The 18,832-nt window shown below is 45.8% G+C and overlaps 1 protein-coding gene across 1 annotated transcript in view; it reads right to left on the reverse strand.

Moving 5' to 3' along the window:
- Positions 1-1,806: 1,806 nt before the first annotated feature.
- The window catches only part of AKAP13 (A-kinase anchoring protein 13), a 67,326-nt gene continuing 50,300 nt past the window's right edge, over positions 1,807-18,832 (reverse strand). Inside the window, exons 14-30 of the mRNA XM_062501148.1 lie at positions 18,028-18,140; positions 17,324-17,470; positions 16,487-16,737; positions 15,739-15,864; positions 15,516-15,633; positions 14,753-15,001; positions 12,539-12,615; positions 11,010-11,191; positions 10,846-10,928; positions 10,344-10,523; positions 9,473-9,637; positions 7,346-7,416; positions 6,797-6,841; positions 5,590-5,640; positions 4,813-5,262; positions 2,773-3,085; positions 1,807-1,954 (exon numbers count right to left, since the gene is read on the reverse strand). Of these exons, the coding sequence (XP_062357132.1) occupies positions 1,905-1,954; positions 2,773-3,085; positions 4,813-5,262; positions 5,590-5,640; positions 6,797-6,841; positions 7,346-7,416; positions 9,473-9,637; positions 10,344-10,523; positions 10,846-10,928; positions 11,010-11,191; positions 12,539-12,615; positions 14,753-15,001; positions 15,516-15,633; positions 15,739-15,864; positions 16,487-16,737; positions 17,324-17,470; positions 18,028-18,140 (2,671 nt within the window). The 3' untranslated portion in view covers positions 1,807-1,904. The remainder of the gene's footprint in view (positions 1,955-2,772; positions 3,086-4,812; positions 5,263-5,589; positions 5,641-6,796; positions 6,842-7,345; positions 7,417-9,472; positions 9,638-10,343; positions 10,524-10,845; positions 10,929-11,009; positions 11,192-12,538; positions 12,616-14,752; positions 15,002-15,515; positions 15,634-15,738; positions 15,865-16,486; positions 16,738-17,323; positions 17,471-18,027; positions 18,141-18,832) is intronic.

The following is an 18,832-nucleotide window of genomic DNA, read 5'->3' on the forward strand; positions in this document are numbered from 1 at the left end:
ATATTTTGGCAAGCCCTGCTTGCAATTAAGAACAAGCACCAAATAATATTAAAAAAAAAAATCTTAACCCTTTTTCCTTTCTTTTTTTTTTTTCTCTTTTTCTTTAGAGTTTCAATAGTGTAGAGAGCTTCCAAAGCAAGCAGTGTTCCCGCATCAAGACAGCCCAAGCATCCACCTCACCATCAATGCTGCTGATACTCATCAGCACTAACTCTGAAAACTGCTGCAGGTCACCAGCACATGACAAGCCTGAGAGCAAACCGAAATCAAACAATAGTACAAGAAGAGAAGTTATTTGTTATTTCAAAGGAAAAAAAACTGGTAGGAAAGGAAATGCACCTGACAGCTTCAAACTCTTGAGAAAACCCTTGACCTATTTTGAAGCTGGTAACCATTTACAAATCCACTTGGGTAATTCTGCTGACAGGGTTTGGAGAAAGGCGATTTTTGGAGAAAATTGTGTCTCATTGCATTTCTCCTCCCCCACTGAACACATCCCTGTATTCCACAACTCTACAGACACACCCCACAGCTGGCACAGCAAGAGCCGCCCTTGGACCTTCCTGTTCTGCACGGACATTCCACCCCAGAGGCCATGGGGACATGCCACGCTGGACTCTGGACCTGTCCTACAGGGGATTTGTCCATCAGGCCCTTTTTCTCCCCAAAAACGGTTCCTAAGTGCCCGGTACTGCACAGCCACAGGGATAGGAGCCATGTCCTTGAAGCCTGCCCCACTGTCCCACAGGGATGTCTCCCTGACCTGCTAAGACACTGGTGCTCTCACTCTGCCTCAGAAACGAGCAGGGCAGGTGAGAAAAAAACAGAGAAACAGAAGCCCAATGATAGCACAAAAAGCAGGCTAAGAAAAACACAAAGGACAGAACAAAGATCCCTAAAAGCAGATTTTTAGCCACCCCCCACTCAGTCATTAGGCTTATATGGAGATGTCAAATGCAACTGGAGAGCTCTATTCCAGCAAAAACATAATCTTTACTTCAGGGATGGGAGGGAATGAGCTGGAGCTCAGTGAGATTGTGTAAAAAAAAAAAAAATGTTGCTTACTGTTGTTTCCATTTGAACAGTCTGTTCTGGCTCCCTGGGACTGCCTTACCAACATACCAAAATTTTTTTTTCTGCGCCATTTTAAATACACCCAATAACATTCTGCTTGACTCTGGAAACAGTTTGACATTTGATTCCTCTGCCCCACAGAAACCGTTCAGAATGATTTTACAATTTTATCCTCTGAGTTGTTGCTTCTGAATGTTTCCTGGTGTAAGGTACACTTCTGAAACCAAACAGCCCCTATCCCATCAGCACAAAAGGGGTGTGCAGGTCACTGTGTTACAGCCAGAGCAGCAAGGGCAAGATATTTAATATCTACACACTCCCTGGAAGTTGTCAGGTATCATCTATCCCCCCTTGGCTGTAGGGACTGTAAGCATATCCCAGTGGATACATAGATACATATATGTATATATACAGTATATCTATATGTGCCAGTGTGTACGCACCATTTGTAGAGTCCTAATCTTTTGCTAAATGCTTGGTTTTGGTTCTTTTCCCCAGAAAAGGGGAATTGGAAGGCACAGACCCCTTAAGGCTATGTTCTCTCATCCTTTAGCAGTAAGAAGAGACAGACAACATCTACCCCAATCTGTCTGACCCCAGGTTTCCACAGGGAGATGATCCTGTGTGCCATGCTGGCACAGCCTCTGCAGGGAGAATTCACTTAAAACCACAGGAGAGAGGCCCTTATCCACCACTTAGCAGAGTTCAGAAGGTATTTCATTTAAAACCTCCAGGTGTTTGTCCAGCGCAGGCACCAGCTGGGTGCTGTGTCACAGGCAGGGAGATGTCCACGGTGCCAATGCGACGAGTGACTACTGAACAGTCCATGCTCAGCAGAAGATCTCCTCACCCTCTGGAGGTGCTTCTGACGAGTGAGAATCTGTAGCACCAAAAAACATTATGTGGGAATCACTATGGGAACACAGGGACACAGCAGGCAGAGTGGGGCTGTGACAGAAACCCTACTGCCAAATCCACCAGGGCCCTTAAAAGATGTTCAGTTCCCTGATGAGCTACCATGAATTACACCTTGTAATGGGTGAGATTTCCTGTGCACAAGCTGGAAAACATCAGTGAGCTAGCATGAATGAAACTGGTCATTTGAGGCCATGTGATCAAATTTCATGTGGGTCAGAGGTTTGAGCTGCAGCTCTGAGTCCTAAAGGGATGAACAACTACCAGACAAAAAAAACCAAAAACCCTGTATGTTTTAGTTTCAGATCAAGAAACAAAACAGACCAGCTTGAGGGGAAGGGAGAGGCCACCAGAAGGCTTGTGGGTATCACTTCCAAACTGCCACAGAGCTAAAGCAGACATCAATGCCTCAGGAGCTGCGACAGCCAGGAGCATCGCAGCAGCAGCTCCTTCTGAAAGCACTGACACTGAAGCAGAACATTTTCCTCCTTGAAGAAGAGAATCCAGCCCATGGAGGCTTCTCAGGATGGGATGAGAAGGGAAGAAACAATGAGAAGAATGTGTGTCCCTCTGACAAACCCGGGGGCTGCAGAACAGGCAGAAAAGCCCACTCAAGATCACTTCAAGCTGGGAAGTCCACTCAGCACAGCTGCTCTTCCCCATCCCTGTGTCACCATCCTTATTTAAAGCCAGATTTTGTGGTTTCCACAAGTTTGCTGGCTGAAGGAAAACAGCCAGCTTACCAACCCTGAAAGAACACCTGTGAGCTTCCCTGACACTCACCAGACTGCTGGGAGCGATGTCCCCTGCTCTTTTTCTTCTTCTCCTTCTTCTCCTTTGGTTTGGCTAAACTGAAGAGGCGAGTAGGCATCTGGGTCTGTTCCTCAGCTGCCTTGTTAGTCTGGTTTGTTGTGCTAAGCAAATGGAAAGTGCTTTTCTCTTTGTGTGTCCTTGAAAGACTGTTCCTTTTGGGGGAGACAGACAGTTCTGCATCAAAGTGCCCTTGTTTAGGAAGGGAAGGGTTCTTCTGCATGGAGGATTCATCAGTGCTGGACTGGGAGGAGACTCTTGCAAGTTTCTCATGTAGATTTGAAACCTAGAAAGGAAGAGTGTTTCATGAAAGAGGCTAGCAGAGAACATGGATAGAAAAGACCACTCACAGAGGTTGTTCTTGTGAACCTCCAGCCCATTCACCAGGTAAAAAGTCATCCCCATCCAGGCAGAGTGAAGAGAGAAAAGCCTTCTCTGTTCAAGATGAAAAAAGAGGCATACAAAGAGTAACACTCCACTATCTTTTGCTCCTACATGTACTCTGCTATGTATCAACAAGCCAAGGGCAAATATTCTCTAAGATCTCAATAGCAAGACTCACCCTGCATCGTTTGCACACACAGATGGTGGCAGGAGGCCAAGGAGCAGTGTGCCTCTCTGGGAAGGGAACACCAACACACGGCACAGGAGCACCATGTGTCAAAGGAAGCCTTTCCAAGCAAAAGATGAAAGCAACAGCATTTTTCCTGTTTTTTTTTTTTTTTTTCCCTAACGGCTGTCTCAGGATGTAATTGAGCTTGCACATTCAAAGGGAAGATCAAAACAAGCCCAACAAAGCTTGACTGAACCCTCTATTAATAGCTCTGCAATGTCAGTCAGATACCTGCCTTGAGAAGGTTCTTCCTTCTCCTAAATCTCTTCGGCCTTGCAGGCATTTTACCTCTCAGCCTCTCCCACAGTATCCATGCCCCTTGTCTATAAGTGCTTGGAGCTAGAACAGCTTCACTGACTGCTTGGAAAACTTCTGGCTTGATCAGGAGCCAGGTGGGAAGGAGCAGGACCTTCTTTGGCGATTAGCTTATCAGAGCTCACTTCTCAGCTCCACAATAACATCCAAAATTATTAGGCATCCAAAATAACTCCCATTCTGCAATCCAACATTTATAAACTAACTCTGGTACAGCTCTAAGCAAATTACAGACAGAATTAGTGAGCTACAAACAAACAAACAAATGATCAACAGGTTTAAGGATTAAATTCAGTTTATGTTTTGCCAACGGTGCTGGCTCTCCTTAGTCAGACTACTGCACAGCTGTAAAGGAATAAAACATAGCTTGCTGAAAAATGCCCAGACCAGAATCTGTGTGTGGGCTTTTCTTCATGGTTGTGAGCAGTCAGACACCAGAAGCCTTTTCCAGCAGATCTGGGGACCTTTGCTCACTGAGCCACGACTGGACTGCAGGTGCTGGACTGCAAGGGGCAATGCTATCTCTTTGCTGGATATTGAGAATGTTTTTGGAGATGGATGTCATTATGTGAAGGGCCTTGCCCTGCAGTTAACAGCCTCACAAGTGGTTTTTGTGCCAGCTGGAGGCTTCAGGTTACCCACAACTCTCAGGCTGTTTCTGTGAGGGATGTCCCTTCTGCCTGACCACTCCCCAGAGCTCAGCCCTCGGGTGACAGCCAACATGAGCCAGTGTTACCCCCCCTGGGCCTGTCTGGGCCATTTTCCCTGGGAGTCTGGCACCTCCTCTGCTGTACAGACAGCAAAGGGGGCAGAGCTCAGGCTGCCCAGCATTGGCCAGCCACCCCTAATACACCATGAAGCACCAATACCGGCAGTGCCTGAGCAGCTCCAGAGGTGCAACAAGAGCAGCACTGCCCCTCATATGCAAGGGAAGAGCCAGTTTTAAACACCAGTTCTCGCATGTCTGGGGCCGGGCTGGCACCAGCTGTGTGCCCTGTGAGGAGCACGCAGCTCACCCGGGAGCTGGCTGGGAGCTCCCTGCAGGGCCCAGCTTCCCCAGGAGCCTGGCTGTTGGCATCATTTACCTGGTTGTGGTCGGATTCCTGCCGCATTTGAGCGAATCGCTCCACGTCCTGCTTCAGCTGCACCTTCTCCCTCTCCAACTGCTTCTGCGCCGTGCGGAGCCTCTCCAGGTCGAGCTGGTAGGCCGCCTTCCTCACCTGCAGCTCCTCGCGCTCCCGCTCCAGCTCCTGCCGCAGCCTCTGCACCTGCTCCTCGCGCTGGGCCAGCTCGGCCTCGTGCTCTGCCAGTTCCTTCTCCCGCACTTCCCACTCCTTCTCCCTCCTCCGCTTCTCCTCCTCGTGCTGTGTCTGCTGCTTCTTCAGGTTGGCGAACTCCTGGCGCTGCTTCTCCAGGCTGCGCTGCTTCTCCTGCTCCAGCAGCGAGAGGGGTCGGAAGAAGCTTCGGCTCAGAGCCCTCTCGCTCAGAGCCAGCTTCTGGTCCTCGATGTAGGTGTCCTGCTGCAGCACCACACCCTGGGGAGAGGAGACAGAGATCACTGCAGCATCCTCTCTGTGGGGAGAGGCCCATCCCTGAAAACCTCTTCTTCTCCCAGCAAACTTGCAGCCCAGCACTGCTGCCTGGCTACCAGAGCATGCTGGCAAAGCGTCTCCCCCAGCAGCTTCCCAAATTCAGGCCGGCACTGGTTCCCCTAGGCAGCAGCTCGTTCCCACGGCCCGCAAGCCAGCCGTGGGGCGTCCAGCCGTTCAGGGTTGCGACATGAGAAGGGGAGACAAGGGGCAAAGCACAACTGGCAGCTCAGGCAAGCAGTGTGTGGGAGCAGGACGAAGGGCTAAACCTACCTGTAAAGCACTGAGCAGCTTATGGAGGCTGGTAATGGTTTGGAGGACCTGCTGCGAGAAAACAGAAGCGTTGCTGTTAGATCTCACTGGGTGCTGGCTACATGGACAGCACCCTCTATTGCTCTGTGTCCCACCAGTGGGTCTGACAAGCTGCACAGCCATCCCTCTGCAGCCTGCTTTTCCTCACTCTTCCCTTGCAACAACTGCATCAATCCCCAGTACACCAATACGTCCCTTGAACATCTCCCAGGAGTGCCTGGCATCACCTTCCTCCCTTCTCTAGCTGTCATTGCAGCAGGGGAAGGAACATCTGCAGAGGCACCTCCTGGCCTAGAGCTCATGGGAAATCCTGGGTTGTCTCTGCAAACCATTTCTCACAGCATCAGCTTGCTCAAGAACAAGCTGAGTAATTGAGATGAAGCCCAGAAGTTCACTTAAAAATTTCAGGAAAAAAATTTCAAAGGGCAAAAAAGAACAAAACTTTAAACAGATGTGGACTATTTGTACCCTTCTCCCCCAAGGTGACCCATACAAGACCCACTGCCATCAGGCACAAAAGCTGCACTGCAGCAGGCACACAAATGCAGCAGGTGTGTTCTTGGAGGCTTTCTGAAAATACAGATGTGCAAACACCTCATGCATCAATACAGAGCAAGCTACTTTGGAGTGTTGCCCTATCCCTAAATTTAGCCCAGCTAAAAATTTCTCTGAATCTCTCATATCCTACAATTAATTTCAAGAAGAAAAAAGAGCACTTCAGTATTTTCAGTAGCGCAGTGATAGCCAGTATTAAGAGAACTGCTTCTCATTTTGTCATTAATGCTAATTGGGAGTTATGAATGTGTATCAAAGGGAGAATAGAAATCTAATTGCCCCAATTCACTGCACCTGCAAAATAAAATTAAACTCTCTCTGTCTGCAGATGCACAATAAATACAGCCCTGTGCATCCTGGTGGTAATTAACCCTTGCTGCTTATAATCAGCACATATCATCTTGCTGGCAAGCAGATGACAATCAGTGAATTCCCTGTCTAAACATCCAAGGTTAAACAAATAAATGACACAGTGGGTTCAGCTTAATGTATTTAAAAGTCTAGATGTGCTTCAGCAAATTAAATGTGCTTTCTTCTACATTATCACCTATTGAGACAAATTCTCTAGCCACTTAAATGAAGGGAACAGCTGAGGAACAGAATCAATTCTTACCTCGTTATTCCTTTTCAGCATGAACATCAAATTAGCATTTCCACCCTATGACAAGATCACAAATGTAATATGAGGACAATGAAAAATCATAGCAAATGTCTTCTGAAGCTGAACTAATGACACATCCATTAAACACTCCCCTCTGCCTTCCATTTTGGGAGAATTCATGCATGTTTTTAGGACACTTAGAATAATGCAGAATAAAATGTTAATTAGGTATTATTTTGCAGTTACGTGACGGATCGATCCCCAGAAAGAAAAGCTGCAAGGCTGCAGCCAACCTTATCATTTCAGTAACCATGCAAAATGAAACACATGCTCTGGCTGACCTGCAGACAGATGGCAGCTAACCTGTGCCACTAAGGAGCAGAACTGATTTGCAGTGGCTTTCAAGCCGGTGGGTTTGGGTGCATATTTCATGTTTTATTTTATTTGTAACTTATTAGGATGTACTTAATTATTAAGAAATTTTCAGGCATTTTTCAAGGCTAGAGCTGTCACTCCTGGAATCTGAACTCAGTGGTGGCAGACACACAAACCAAGCTGTACCTTCTTTAAAATGCTGTCTGACTCTGTTCTCCGAAGGTCCTGAGCATCATCGCCCTCATCTTTTGCTCCACCTAAAGGAAGAAGCCAGCACTGACATGGGTTATTCAACATTTTAAGGCAGAGATGAACTTGCTAAAGTCTGAGAAATTAAATACAGGAAACTCGCATGTTACACAAAAGCGGACACAGAGCACTTCACATTTTAACTAAATGAATTTGAGCTCAAAATATACGGAACACGTCAGCACTACCAGAAAAAGTGGATGTGAATTTAGATTAGGGTTGAGTTTGGTTTCAGAGAACGTGCTGATAAATTCAGCACACTGCTATTAACTGGTACTCTGTCTAGCCCCTGCACTGCTGTCTACTACCACGGAATACTTGCTGAGAAGACATGAGGCAGTATAAGAGCAGATGGAGGATGATAACAGAATCATATCAGGGTATATTATTGCAGGTGTAGTTTCAGTGCCTCTCTTGTGCAAATTAATTTGCATCTGGGTCAGATACTGCTGTGCAACACCCTGTGTAATTCTATGCGAACAATTTATCATTAACCTTAGCTATCAGATACCTGGATCTTCAAAGGGACACTGGGCTTCTCTTTCTAACTTCGCCCTGGATGGCTCATATCAGTGCTCCTGAGCAGGACTGAGCTGACCTGTGGGGACAGGAGGGCTCTGACCCACCCCCTGTGCTGACCTTCTGCTCAAAAGGGGTCACACAGACCTTCCATCCTCTAGCTCTTGCCAAGAGTCTTGTATTCCCATTGCCAGTTGAGATGCAGCCAATGAGGAAAACCCACACCTGCAGTGGCAACCTTCCTTCTGCTACTCTTAAAGATAAATAACTTTACATAAACCTGAATCTGCAGCAGCATGATGGACACCACACCTGATGTGATGTAAAGGCCCTCTCCTCCCCCCACCCCCAAGGCTGGCTCTGCTGTTAAAGGCTGACCCTCAAGTCCTCCTAACAGACCTGCTCTCCTGCGCCACGTCCTGGGACCTTCCACCTCTCTGCAGGAGGAAACTCCTCCCTTCTGCTTTGCTGGAGGGGAGAACGAAGGGGAGTCAGGTTATAAACCTTGCCCAAGGTTTCACAGGTTGTGAACAGAAGAACTGGAGAGAATGCCAGGTTTCATACCTCCTGGGCAAAACAAATAGGCCCTGCATTCTTTTCCCAAAAATCTCCCAAGACCCTACAACTGCTGAATTAGCATCAGAGGGTATTTCTACAGAAAACTCAGATCTGGGTAACAGCCCGAGGTTGTCCCATTCATCACTGCAACAGAGAGAGGCACAACCTTCAACAAACCCCTCCAGTGTGAGTATATTTGTCATCATGATGACAAGGCCTTTCTCCAGTAGAGCTGGGAAAACCTCTACATAGTTCTCATGTCTGACTGTCTGGAACTAACACTGCTCCTTTAATGCAGGAGGTCAGGCGGGGTCCAACGATCCCAGTGCTGAGACAGACACTAGCACAGCAAAACTGGTTGTATTGGGAGCGTGAGTGAGACCACAGAGAAAGGAATTTGAGGACAGGGAAGTTTCTGATGACTAGAGCAAAGAAAGAGGGCATTGGGAAGCAGCCAACTATGCAGCTGAAATAAGTAGTCACGCATTTCTTCGGGAGAGACTTAATTGGAAGAATAATACATGCAGATGTAGGTGGAACATAAATGCATAGAGAGCAGAGATAGGGGAGAAGGTGTTTGATTCAGCAATATCCACATCCATTTTTAAATGCAACAGCATCAGGCTCCTGCTGGGAAGAGAAGCGAAGAACAAAGAACAGACCTGTAGATATTACAATAATAACATGAAGAAACTAATTTATTGAGAAGCCAAATGCTTTCATGTGGCACATAAGTAAAATAGCAAGTATTACTTAGAGCACAGAGAGGAGTGAAGAGTTCAGATGTTTAACTCTATATAGCCACAGGTTCTCAGCTACCATCAGTCCACCAGTATATAGGCTTTTTTCCTAATCTCTGATTTAATCTATCAACTATTATTGGAAAGGAGTTGTGAAACCCAAACCAGCTGAAGTCCTTCTGAAGCAAGAGGATATGATGATGTGTATTATTGAGAAATTCTGATGTGCACACACAGAACTACTCACCCTTGGAGGCATTCATCTGATGACTGTCAAATCCTCCAAAAGTTTCTGCCCTTCTAGGCAGTGAGATGGGGCCAACTCCTCCCTCCTGATCCATGGCAGTGCTGCTGAGCTGCTGTCCGAGGGCAGTGCCCAGGCTCCTGTTCACCAGGTCTTGCAGCAGTTCAACTGAAAAAAGCAGCAATGTCTTTGTTAAAGCCCCCTTCAGGTTTCTGAGCTATTTTCATTCCTGCCTGAGCTCAAGTCAGAAATTATTTGGTGCACAAAGAATGTAGGTTTCTGTGACAATGACATGAACAGTATACATTGGCCCTGCAAAAACTCACTTTCTCTGACCACTAACTCCAACTCTTGGAGCTCTGCACAAGCTTACACCTCCCTCTCTTCCTTCAGGCAACCTCAATGTCCTTTGACAACAACATTTAATAATTTTAGCCTCTCCAAAGATCATACTGGGAAGTAGCCTGATTTTCCACCTACCCTTGCCTTTGTCAACAGAACTGCTTGTCCCTTGCAGGCACCATAAGCACCTGCTGGAACCCAAGTCCCACCCTCACATCTTGCTGAGACTGAAGAACAGCAAAAGCCTGGATGTTCCAAATTTCAGCCAAGGATAAATCCCATGCTGCTCCTGATCCCAAAGCAGGTTCAATTATTTGTGCTGACTTTCCTGCCCTCTTTCAACACCCCCCAATATCTGCTTCCTTTCCTGATCCTCATGACCTGAGACAATGTCATGAGGAACAGTTTATCTTGTTATTCTGACAAAGAGAAGATGTCCCCTGCAAAACTGGTGCTTGAGAACTGATGCCTTCACTGAAGGTGACCAATTATAGTTGGTTACTATAATTTACATGTCACATGACTGGCTCACCTTCATTTATTGCAGTTTTCATGATTGCCTCTCCTTTTGGAGCCTCTTCCGTGTTGGCTCTGAAGAGCAGCCTGGAGCCTGGCATCTCCTCCTGCACAGAACTGTCTGCCATGTCCTGGAAGATCTTCGTCTTCTCCTCCAGCAAGAGCAGGATCTGTTTATCCTTCTGCTGAAGTTGTTCTGTGGGGGTGAACACAAAACAGGGATGAAGACAGAAAATAAAAGCTTTGGCAAGGAAACCTGAGTGATTCCTGAGATACTGGCCCCATCTAGTGGAGCATGACAATATATGCTGGGTTTGGCAGCACAACGGTGCCCTGGGCAATCTGGCACAGCAGGCTCAGAAAATAAATAATGCAAGGAAGGTGAGCTGCAAACCAGGACTGCAGTTATTTGCTGGATGCAGGATTGAAAAAAGTCACAGTCTGACCACAAAACCCAACCCAAAAACTCCCATACGTTTTTCCACAAAGGCCCCCAGCTCTGTTCCAGGCAATTTTACCTTTCAGTCCTCTCAATTTTGCATCGGACAATTTCTTTTCCAACTCAGACTCACAAGGGACTCCTTCATCTTCATCTCTATCCCTAGACAGAAGATATGACTCAATTACTACAGGAACACACCCAGGGCACCCCTTGCCTCACAAGAACAGCTGAGTGTCTTACATGGTGTGCATTGTGTCCTGAATGATCTGTATCCAGCCGCTGCGCTCTTCTTTGGAGCTGGCGTGGACTTCCACCATTTCAGGATCCTTTCCACCCATGCTGATCAGGAACAAACCCTTCTCTTCATGAGCCACTTCTCGTACAATTAAGTTCTTCAGAGAGATCACAGTGGATTTCTGGTCCTTCAGATGGAAAGAAATGGGTGAGGAGGGTGAACAGAGCTAGCTCTCAGATTCAAACTAGCATTGAGAATGTCCCAATAAACCATAGTGCTACATCTCTCAAGTCTGTAAACATTTTCTGAACATACTGGCTAATTAAAAACACAAAATCCTTTCAGTGGGGTCAAACAAAAGGGATGGGTTTGCTTTCCTCAAACTAGAACACTCCAACAGTTCTGTAGGAAAAGCAAGTTTACCTCACTCCATTTCCAGAAAGAATTAATTTCAATTTGACTTTGTGGTTTTGTAAGCTGTACCGTATTTTGTTCTGATCTCATTTTCTCCTGACCACACTATTCCTGTCATTAATATCACAGGTCTTTACACTTGGGGCAGCTTGCTAGCCTGCTTCACACACAGTATCTTCACCACCTCTCTCCAGGATAAAGTTTTGTTTGCAAACCCCACAAAACCTCTGCCGTTCTCAGAGGCTCACAGCTGGCTGCTATGTGAGAACTCATGTGTGAGGTGATGTTCATCATGTGCTATGGTCTCTGTGTCATCAGCCTGCTGGGTTCCAATGTCCTCAGGCTGCTGTGTCACCCACACACAAGTCAGCCCCTTTGTGCATTGCACCACATGCTACAGCTGGGGTGATGTGGTTCACTAGCAGGACTTTTATGCAAATCAGCTTCCCTTGTGTAGGGCTCTGAGCCCATGCAGAGGGTTGGTGGAACTGGAATAACAAATTATCAGCTTTCAAAATGCTCAAAGAGTGGAAAGGTCACAAGGTTTAGCCAGTCTAGACCATGCCTGGAAGGTACAGTCCTGCAGACTCCATTAGGCACCAGGTTTTCTTCAGCAGGTCAATGTGCCCAGCCCTTTTTGGGAGGACCTGCCCTCAAACCTAATGTTTTTGCTCCTGCACATTACAAATATATGTCTCTGACATTTATTTTCAAGCTGTTCTGTTTAATTTACTGCCCTGGCATTTCACCTCACTGCCCCCCGCAGCAGCTCACAATTTATTTGGACATTTCCTTCTGCTGAGGTTCATTTTTACAATGCTTGCATTATCCTCTCACCCCCTCCCAGTCCAGTGTGCATAAATTGCAAAGCACAAGTGTTTTGAGTGACAGGCAGGTTTTCAAGGCCAATTATCCGCTGTGCCAAGGCACTGCAGGAAGGGGAGGTAGGGCATGAAGACATGTTTTCCCATCAAAAAGCATGGAGTCTGCTCAGCAAACAAAAATGTTCCAAGCAAGAAAATTAAGTTGTTTAGCAAGCAACTGCTGGCTTTGCTGCACAACACAGCATCACGGGTCTCTCACATAGAAAAGTAAGAAGGAAAAAAGGTTGAAGCCTTACCAGTGACGCAAAGACATACTTCTGGTCCTTCTCCTGAAGGAACACGAGCATGTCAGAGAGGAGAACAGCCTGGACTTCTGCAAAAGAAGAAACACAACAGTGAAGTATAACCATACAACCCATCCCAGAACAGATTTCTTGTAATAACACCAGCTCTGGGGAGCAGCAGGGCTGGTTTTGCAAATCCTGGAAGCAAGGTCAACCTCCCAGCTGTCAGGAGGAGCAAAGGCAGTGCCTGGAGATGGCAGATCAGGAAGATCAGCTTTGAACCAGTTTTGCATTAAGAAGGACACATCAGCCCCTGGGCATCCTGCAGGATTTGCTCTCACCCACTGGAGCAGGGGTGCGTGCTCCTCTCCAGCCACATGCTCACTACCAGCTAAGACATGGGCATAACAGTGAAAGCCAGAGACATTTATTCAATAGAAGCTCTGTTTTCTCAAGCAATCAATATTTTAGCCCTCAAGCAAAATATCTGCACAGGAAGTTTTGAGTTTTATGGTTCTCTTGATGAGTGGTTTGCAGGGTGTAAATTACCATGCAATAACAACATTTGTCAGCTGCAGTTTCTTTCCCAGGAAACACTGACTTCAGGAGCCACCAGTAATTCTGCTCTCAGACAAACACAACTGTGAGGGGAGCCTGAGTGAGACACAGGACCTGGCTTTCTTTCACTGCAGAAGGAAACACAACCCCAAGCCAACAGAGGATTTTACATCAGTCTTGTCCCAGAGTACATGTAGAGCCTTCCAAGTCTCCTAATAACATATCATAAAGCTGCACAGCAACTACCAAGTGTAATGCCCCACCCAGACCCCTCAGTACAAAGAGGTTTTGTGTAATGTACTTGGGAAATCTTGTGACAGAAAGGAAGCAAACCAAAAAACTTAAATCATCCCATGGGTAAATCCTTCCAGTATGTTTGGGAAGACAGAATCCATTCCAGCTAAAAGAGCCACTGAACTTTAAGTAAAGCTGCAAAATGAAATCCAGCCTCTAGGAAGTTTGCAGAAGGTGGCATTCGACTACCATTTTCTGTGTTCCATGACTTTGAAAGAGGGGAATTGCTGAAACCCCTAAAAAAAAAAGTTCTTCCAATAGTTTTCAGTGCTCCATTTCAAATACCACAAAATAATCTGAATATATGAACCATCTACTCTTTCCCTGGGTCTACAGCCTGCCTGCAGGACCTGCTTTTCCCTGGGAGTTTGCACTACGGACATGTTTGTGCATTTCTATGACTAGGAAATGCAAATGGAGCCCGTGCTTATCACAATTTCACAACAGCAGCAGAACTTGCTTCATCCACCACCTAAAGTAGTAGTCATCTCGGGTGCCTAGAAATCATCTGTGAACTTCCTGCTTCCAAAACCTCAAAATAAATCATACCCCATATGGAATTCCATGTTATCACCACCTCCCTGCACAGCATGGCATCAGGCTCCCAGGCCCCATTCATGCCCACAGACTGTAATTTAATCAGCTATTGCTGCAGGGAGGAAGGGAAGCCCAGCCTTCCTGCCAAGCCTGAGGCACAGCCCTGTCTGCTTTTACTGCTACTGTGGTCCCAGCTGAAAGATTCCTTGGGAGATTTAGTGTTGGATTCAGTGGAGAACTTCAGTGCATAGCACCTTAAAAAAACTACTTCCACCTGGTAACAAGCAAAAAGCAGCTCAAGAAAACACAGACCAACAAGAGGCAGCTGCAGGGACACCAGAGACTTTCCTGAACAGTTCATGTCAACAGCTCAAGAGGTTCAAGAGCAACAAATGCCTGGGACATCTCCCTGGGTCCCAGTGCAACTGCTACAGACCTGCCCACCCCTCGGAGGGAAGGAAAGGCCTGGGAAGTTGAGGCTGGGTTCCAGATTTAGCCAGCACAACTCCTGCAACCATGGCACAGGCATGGAGATGGACTCTCTGCTCTGGGCAACTGCAGCCCAAGTCGTGTCCTGGCCCAGAGCATCCCTCAGCAACACTGCTCCTTGGCTGACACACTGAGGTGTCACTGCCACCCAAGCCCTCAGCAGGCATGCAGTCATCAGGAGGAAAAGCAGCTCTCTATCACTCCAGAACCCACAGAAGCAATTGGGGAGTGGGGGTACAGTAGGGGAAAGCTGGTATCTATCAAAGGTGGAGGCACCAGTCTAGGACTAATCCTACACCCAGAGAGGGTGAGCTGCATCCTTCCACAGCAGAAGGCAGGACACCTTACCTTTTAACCGGCCAGCTGAGTTCTTTAGTGAAACAGGCCCATCTCGGATGAGTTTCCTATGCCTCAAGTCCTCTCTTGCAAACATCTGGCCACTCTTCATCCTCATGATGGACTTGCTGTCCGTCCGGCTGTAAATCTCCCCAAGACGCATTTTCTTTTCATAATTGCTGACTTTGCTATTGACTGCAGCAATCACATCTTTAACGAGGTTTAATGACTGAGTCAAGTCTTCATGTTCCACTTCATTCTCTTTAAAAAAGAAACAGAAACATCTCGATTTGACTTTGTCTTTGTGCAGTCTAACTTCCCAATTTTACTTCTTTCCTTCCTCTTCTCCCAAGTTCCTGCATTATAACTTTTTAATACTTAAATGACACATTCTTCCCCCTTAAAGAGAGTTTCACAAAACCTTTTACATATACTGGCTGGGAAATATTCCAATATACTTTGCATATAAGACAGTAGAGATGAAATGCACAAATTAACTACATATTTTAGCCAATATCAAAAAAAGCAAGCTGGGAGACTTTGGAGTCTAGGCATGTTGCTCCCTAATTAGCTACAGACAGACCTCTAACAACTTAATCAATGTACCTAAACAACTAATCCTAAATGGAAGTATGGAATTGAGTTATCTCATTGCAGAGATGTGAGACAATAGTGACTGGATTAGCTGGTAAGAAAATCTGCTTCAGCTGTAAAGGATCCAAACTTCACTCTGGACAAACAAATACGTGCTTAGAATAGAGGAACTGGTCCCTACCTTTGGTGTACTGCAGTATCCTTTGTAAAAGTACTGGGTACTTTGTGATTCTCTGCGTTACCAACAAGATACATTCAGGAATCCCAAGACGCCTCACCAGGGAGCTGCTCATTTTTTTCTAAGGGACAAAGATGAAAATTTCAGCTCTGCAGCAAAACACTCTCCCAGAGTGCAGAAAGGACATATTTTTGCCATTGGCTACATCTCTCCTGCCAGGTCCTACCTTGACAAATGCCTGAAAGCGCTTGTCCTTTGAGTAAAGATCTTTGAAGTAACTGACGGCCTCGTTGTGATGCCCGCAGAATTTGCCATACGTTTTCTTCATTCTCTCAGCATTCTCCCCAGAGAACTGCAAAGAATGGGACACACAGCTCCAACCTGCACTGAATTCCTCGAGTGACATCCCAGCAGTGCCTGCCAGGCTCTCAGAAGAACTTGATGAAATCAAATTAGTCCAAAGCATACGCAACCACACAAGCAGATCTCTAGAGAATAAAGAGCTGATTTGGGGACTTCACTGAGCTCACACCTACAGCAAAATCGGTGACTCCATTCACATGGCTTAAAAGCCAACCACAAAAACAGTTAAGACAGACAGAAAGAAGACAGAAACTGTGGATAAAGAAAAGTAAAATGACACACCCCGAGTTAAACACCAGGTCAGTAAGGCAGCCAAGAAACACACTGGGCATATTTTGCTGTGAGCCCCTGACTACACTCCAGTCCATGCTCAAACTGTTTTATGCCTGTCAGTGAACGCTTCTCTGTCCCACAAAATGAACTAAATAAATTTTCAACAGTGGATCTTCCTCCGAAAGAACAAAAAGTGCTTCAAAAAGCAGAGGTGGGGATTTTTATGTGTGAAAAGGTGCCATCAGCTGTGCTTATCTGACAGGCACACACAGGAGGGAAGGAAAAGCTTCTGGCTTCCAGCTGTGTTTTTAGAACTGCAACCATTTTCCAGCACTTACTTGATTCACTAGGATGTCACCTATCCTCCTGATAACAAAGTTCTTTTCACTTTTGTCTGCCAGTGACTCCTTCTTCCTTTCCAGAATCCGCTGGAAAAACTGACTGTGGATGTGCAGCAGGTTTTCCAGGCAGGGAAAGATCTTGTCCACGACTTGCTGGTCGTACTGCAGCTCCTTTAACATGGCTGCACTGTACACATCGTTCATGATCTTCAGGGTGCGGACGTGGTGCATTTCTGTCTGCATTAGCTCTGGATAGGATGAGACAGGATGAGGACAGGAGTTCACAGGTTACAGCACAAGGAAAAGCTACCATTAGAAAGCTTTTCCAAAACTGGGCTTCTCTTAAGTGGCTTCAGAAAATTTCATGTCAGGAACTGTAACATCAGTCAAGACTTTCACGTGTGAGAGAAACACAGGGTAAGAGGTGTCCCACAACAGAGAGCTTTGCTGGGGTCTCAACCTTCAGGCCTGGTATCTTCTCCTCCCTAACACCTGACTGCAATCCCCTTTTGCCATACAGAATGGCTCTCCAATCCTTCAGGAAAAGACTTCCTAGTTAGCTGCTTGTGTGGGAACCCAGTTTGAAAGTCAACAGCAGACAGATGAGTAGAGGCAGCTTCTGGGGTTTTTTGATGGCTTATGGATATGTGAAATGCAGAAAGACAGCTTTCACAGAATACATTACATTTCTAGGAACTTCAAGAATAAGTGAGTTTGGCTTTTGAGGATATCAAAGCAATGTTCCTATTCATGAGGCTAAAGGTTCCCAAACTCATGCATGTGGGTAGATCAAGGAGCTGTTTACAGTGAAAAGTGAAGATGCAGATGTCTCACCGTAAATCACATCCTGCCGTTTGACAACATCTTTGCATTGCTGCTGTAGAAACTTGCTGTCCACTACTTGGCTCCAGGACTCTGCCTCCAGCTGCTTGGAATCTAACTCCAGGTCTCCCATGAGCTGTCCTTCATTCATGTCTGCACCTTCACAAAGCAATATAAGTGCCATTAAGACATGGGTAACTTGTCCCATTTGAGATTCCTGTCTAATTATTTAGGTTTAGGCTTTATCGGTCACACCACATACATCACACACATTCTCCTTTACTGACACAAATGACCACATACCACATAAGGACTGGTTATTAAAAACACTTTTAAAGGTTATTTCCTAGTTTCCTGTTCACCATTTTCACACAGACCAAATTCTAGCTCAGATAATGTATTCCTAATCTGCCATGTAACAACACTGCAGTTAAATAAAAAACCACAACAGAAGAGGAAATGTTTGTCTCTGAGCTAAATTCCAAGTAACTCAACTGTAAGTGAAACCTTCTAAATGTTTTTCCATAATTCAATGAGCTAAAGAAATTACTATGTGGGGCGTTGTTTTAATTTATCATACTAATATTCTGAGATTAAAATAAATGCACTTTAATTGTCCATTATAAAAGAAGACAATTGCTGAAAATGGATTTTCTACTTCTGGAAAGCAGCATTGAGACCTTCCTTCTCCTATAAATGCCATGGAGATCTCTTACCTTCATCAACCAGTGACTCCATGGATTCATTAACCCGGCTGATTTTATGTAAAGAGTCTGTTGACTGTGACAGGAATTTCCAAGTGTGTATTAAGCTGTCATCATTCCCAACTCTGCAGAAAAACAGAACACAGAATATTGTTTATGACAAAAAACCCAGCCAAATGTACTTTCAGATAAGCAGAATAAATGCATTTTAAACGTGAATTGAAAAACAAAGCCAGCACTGCACAATTACGTACAGAAATGTGCTTTTATGAGTTGTTTACTAACTATGCACCGGAGCTCGAGAAGCTCTAAGTGCTACAGTTGTGAGTGACGGTGCTTTCCATAAAGAACCACTCCTGAGGTTTTGTAGTTTGGATAACTCCATTCCAGTCACATCCCATCCTCAATGCCCTTGGAGCAAACAGCACCAAAAAATGCTACACCAAAAGCTATGCAAGAGTCCTTATCACTAACTCTGAGAAGGATCAGAAAGTGGACTGAAATGAAATTCCCCATGACTAGCCAGGACATCCATTCGGCCCAGAATATGACAGTCCCTGCGACTGCCTCACATGTAGAACTGCTCAATATACAGGTATGGTAGGAACTACAGAATCCCTTCTAGGGTTTTTTGTAATCATTTTTATATAATGTGATCTAAAAACAGAAGACTGCAGCTCTGTGCCTTCACCCTTTTGTTATGGACACAGAAGTTAATACTATACCTGTGTGCTTGCACAGTATCCAGCCCAAGGCAAGGGAATTTCTTCCTAGGAGCCCAGAGCATCCCTGTAAAGTGGTCTTGAATCTACCAGGA

Source organism: Cinclus cinclus, chromosome 13 (genome assembly GCF_963662255.1).
Source record: "Cinclus cinclus chromosome 13, bCinCin1.1, whole genome shotgun sequence".
NCBI classification, from domain to species: Eukaryota; Metazoa; Chordata; class Aves; order Passeriformes; family Cinclidae; genus Cinclus; species Cinclus cinclus.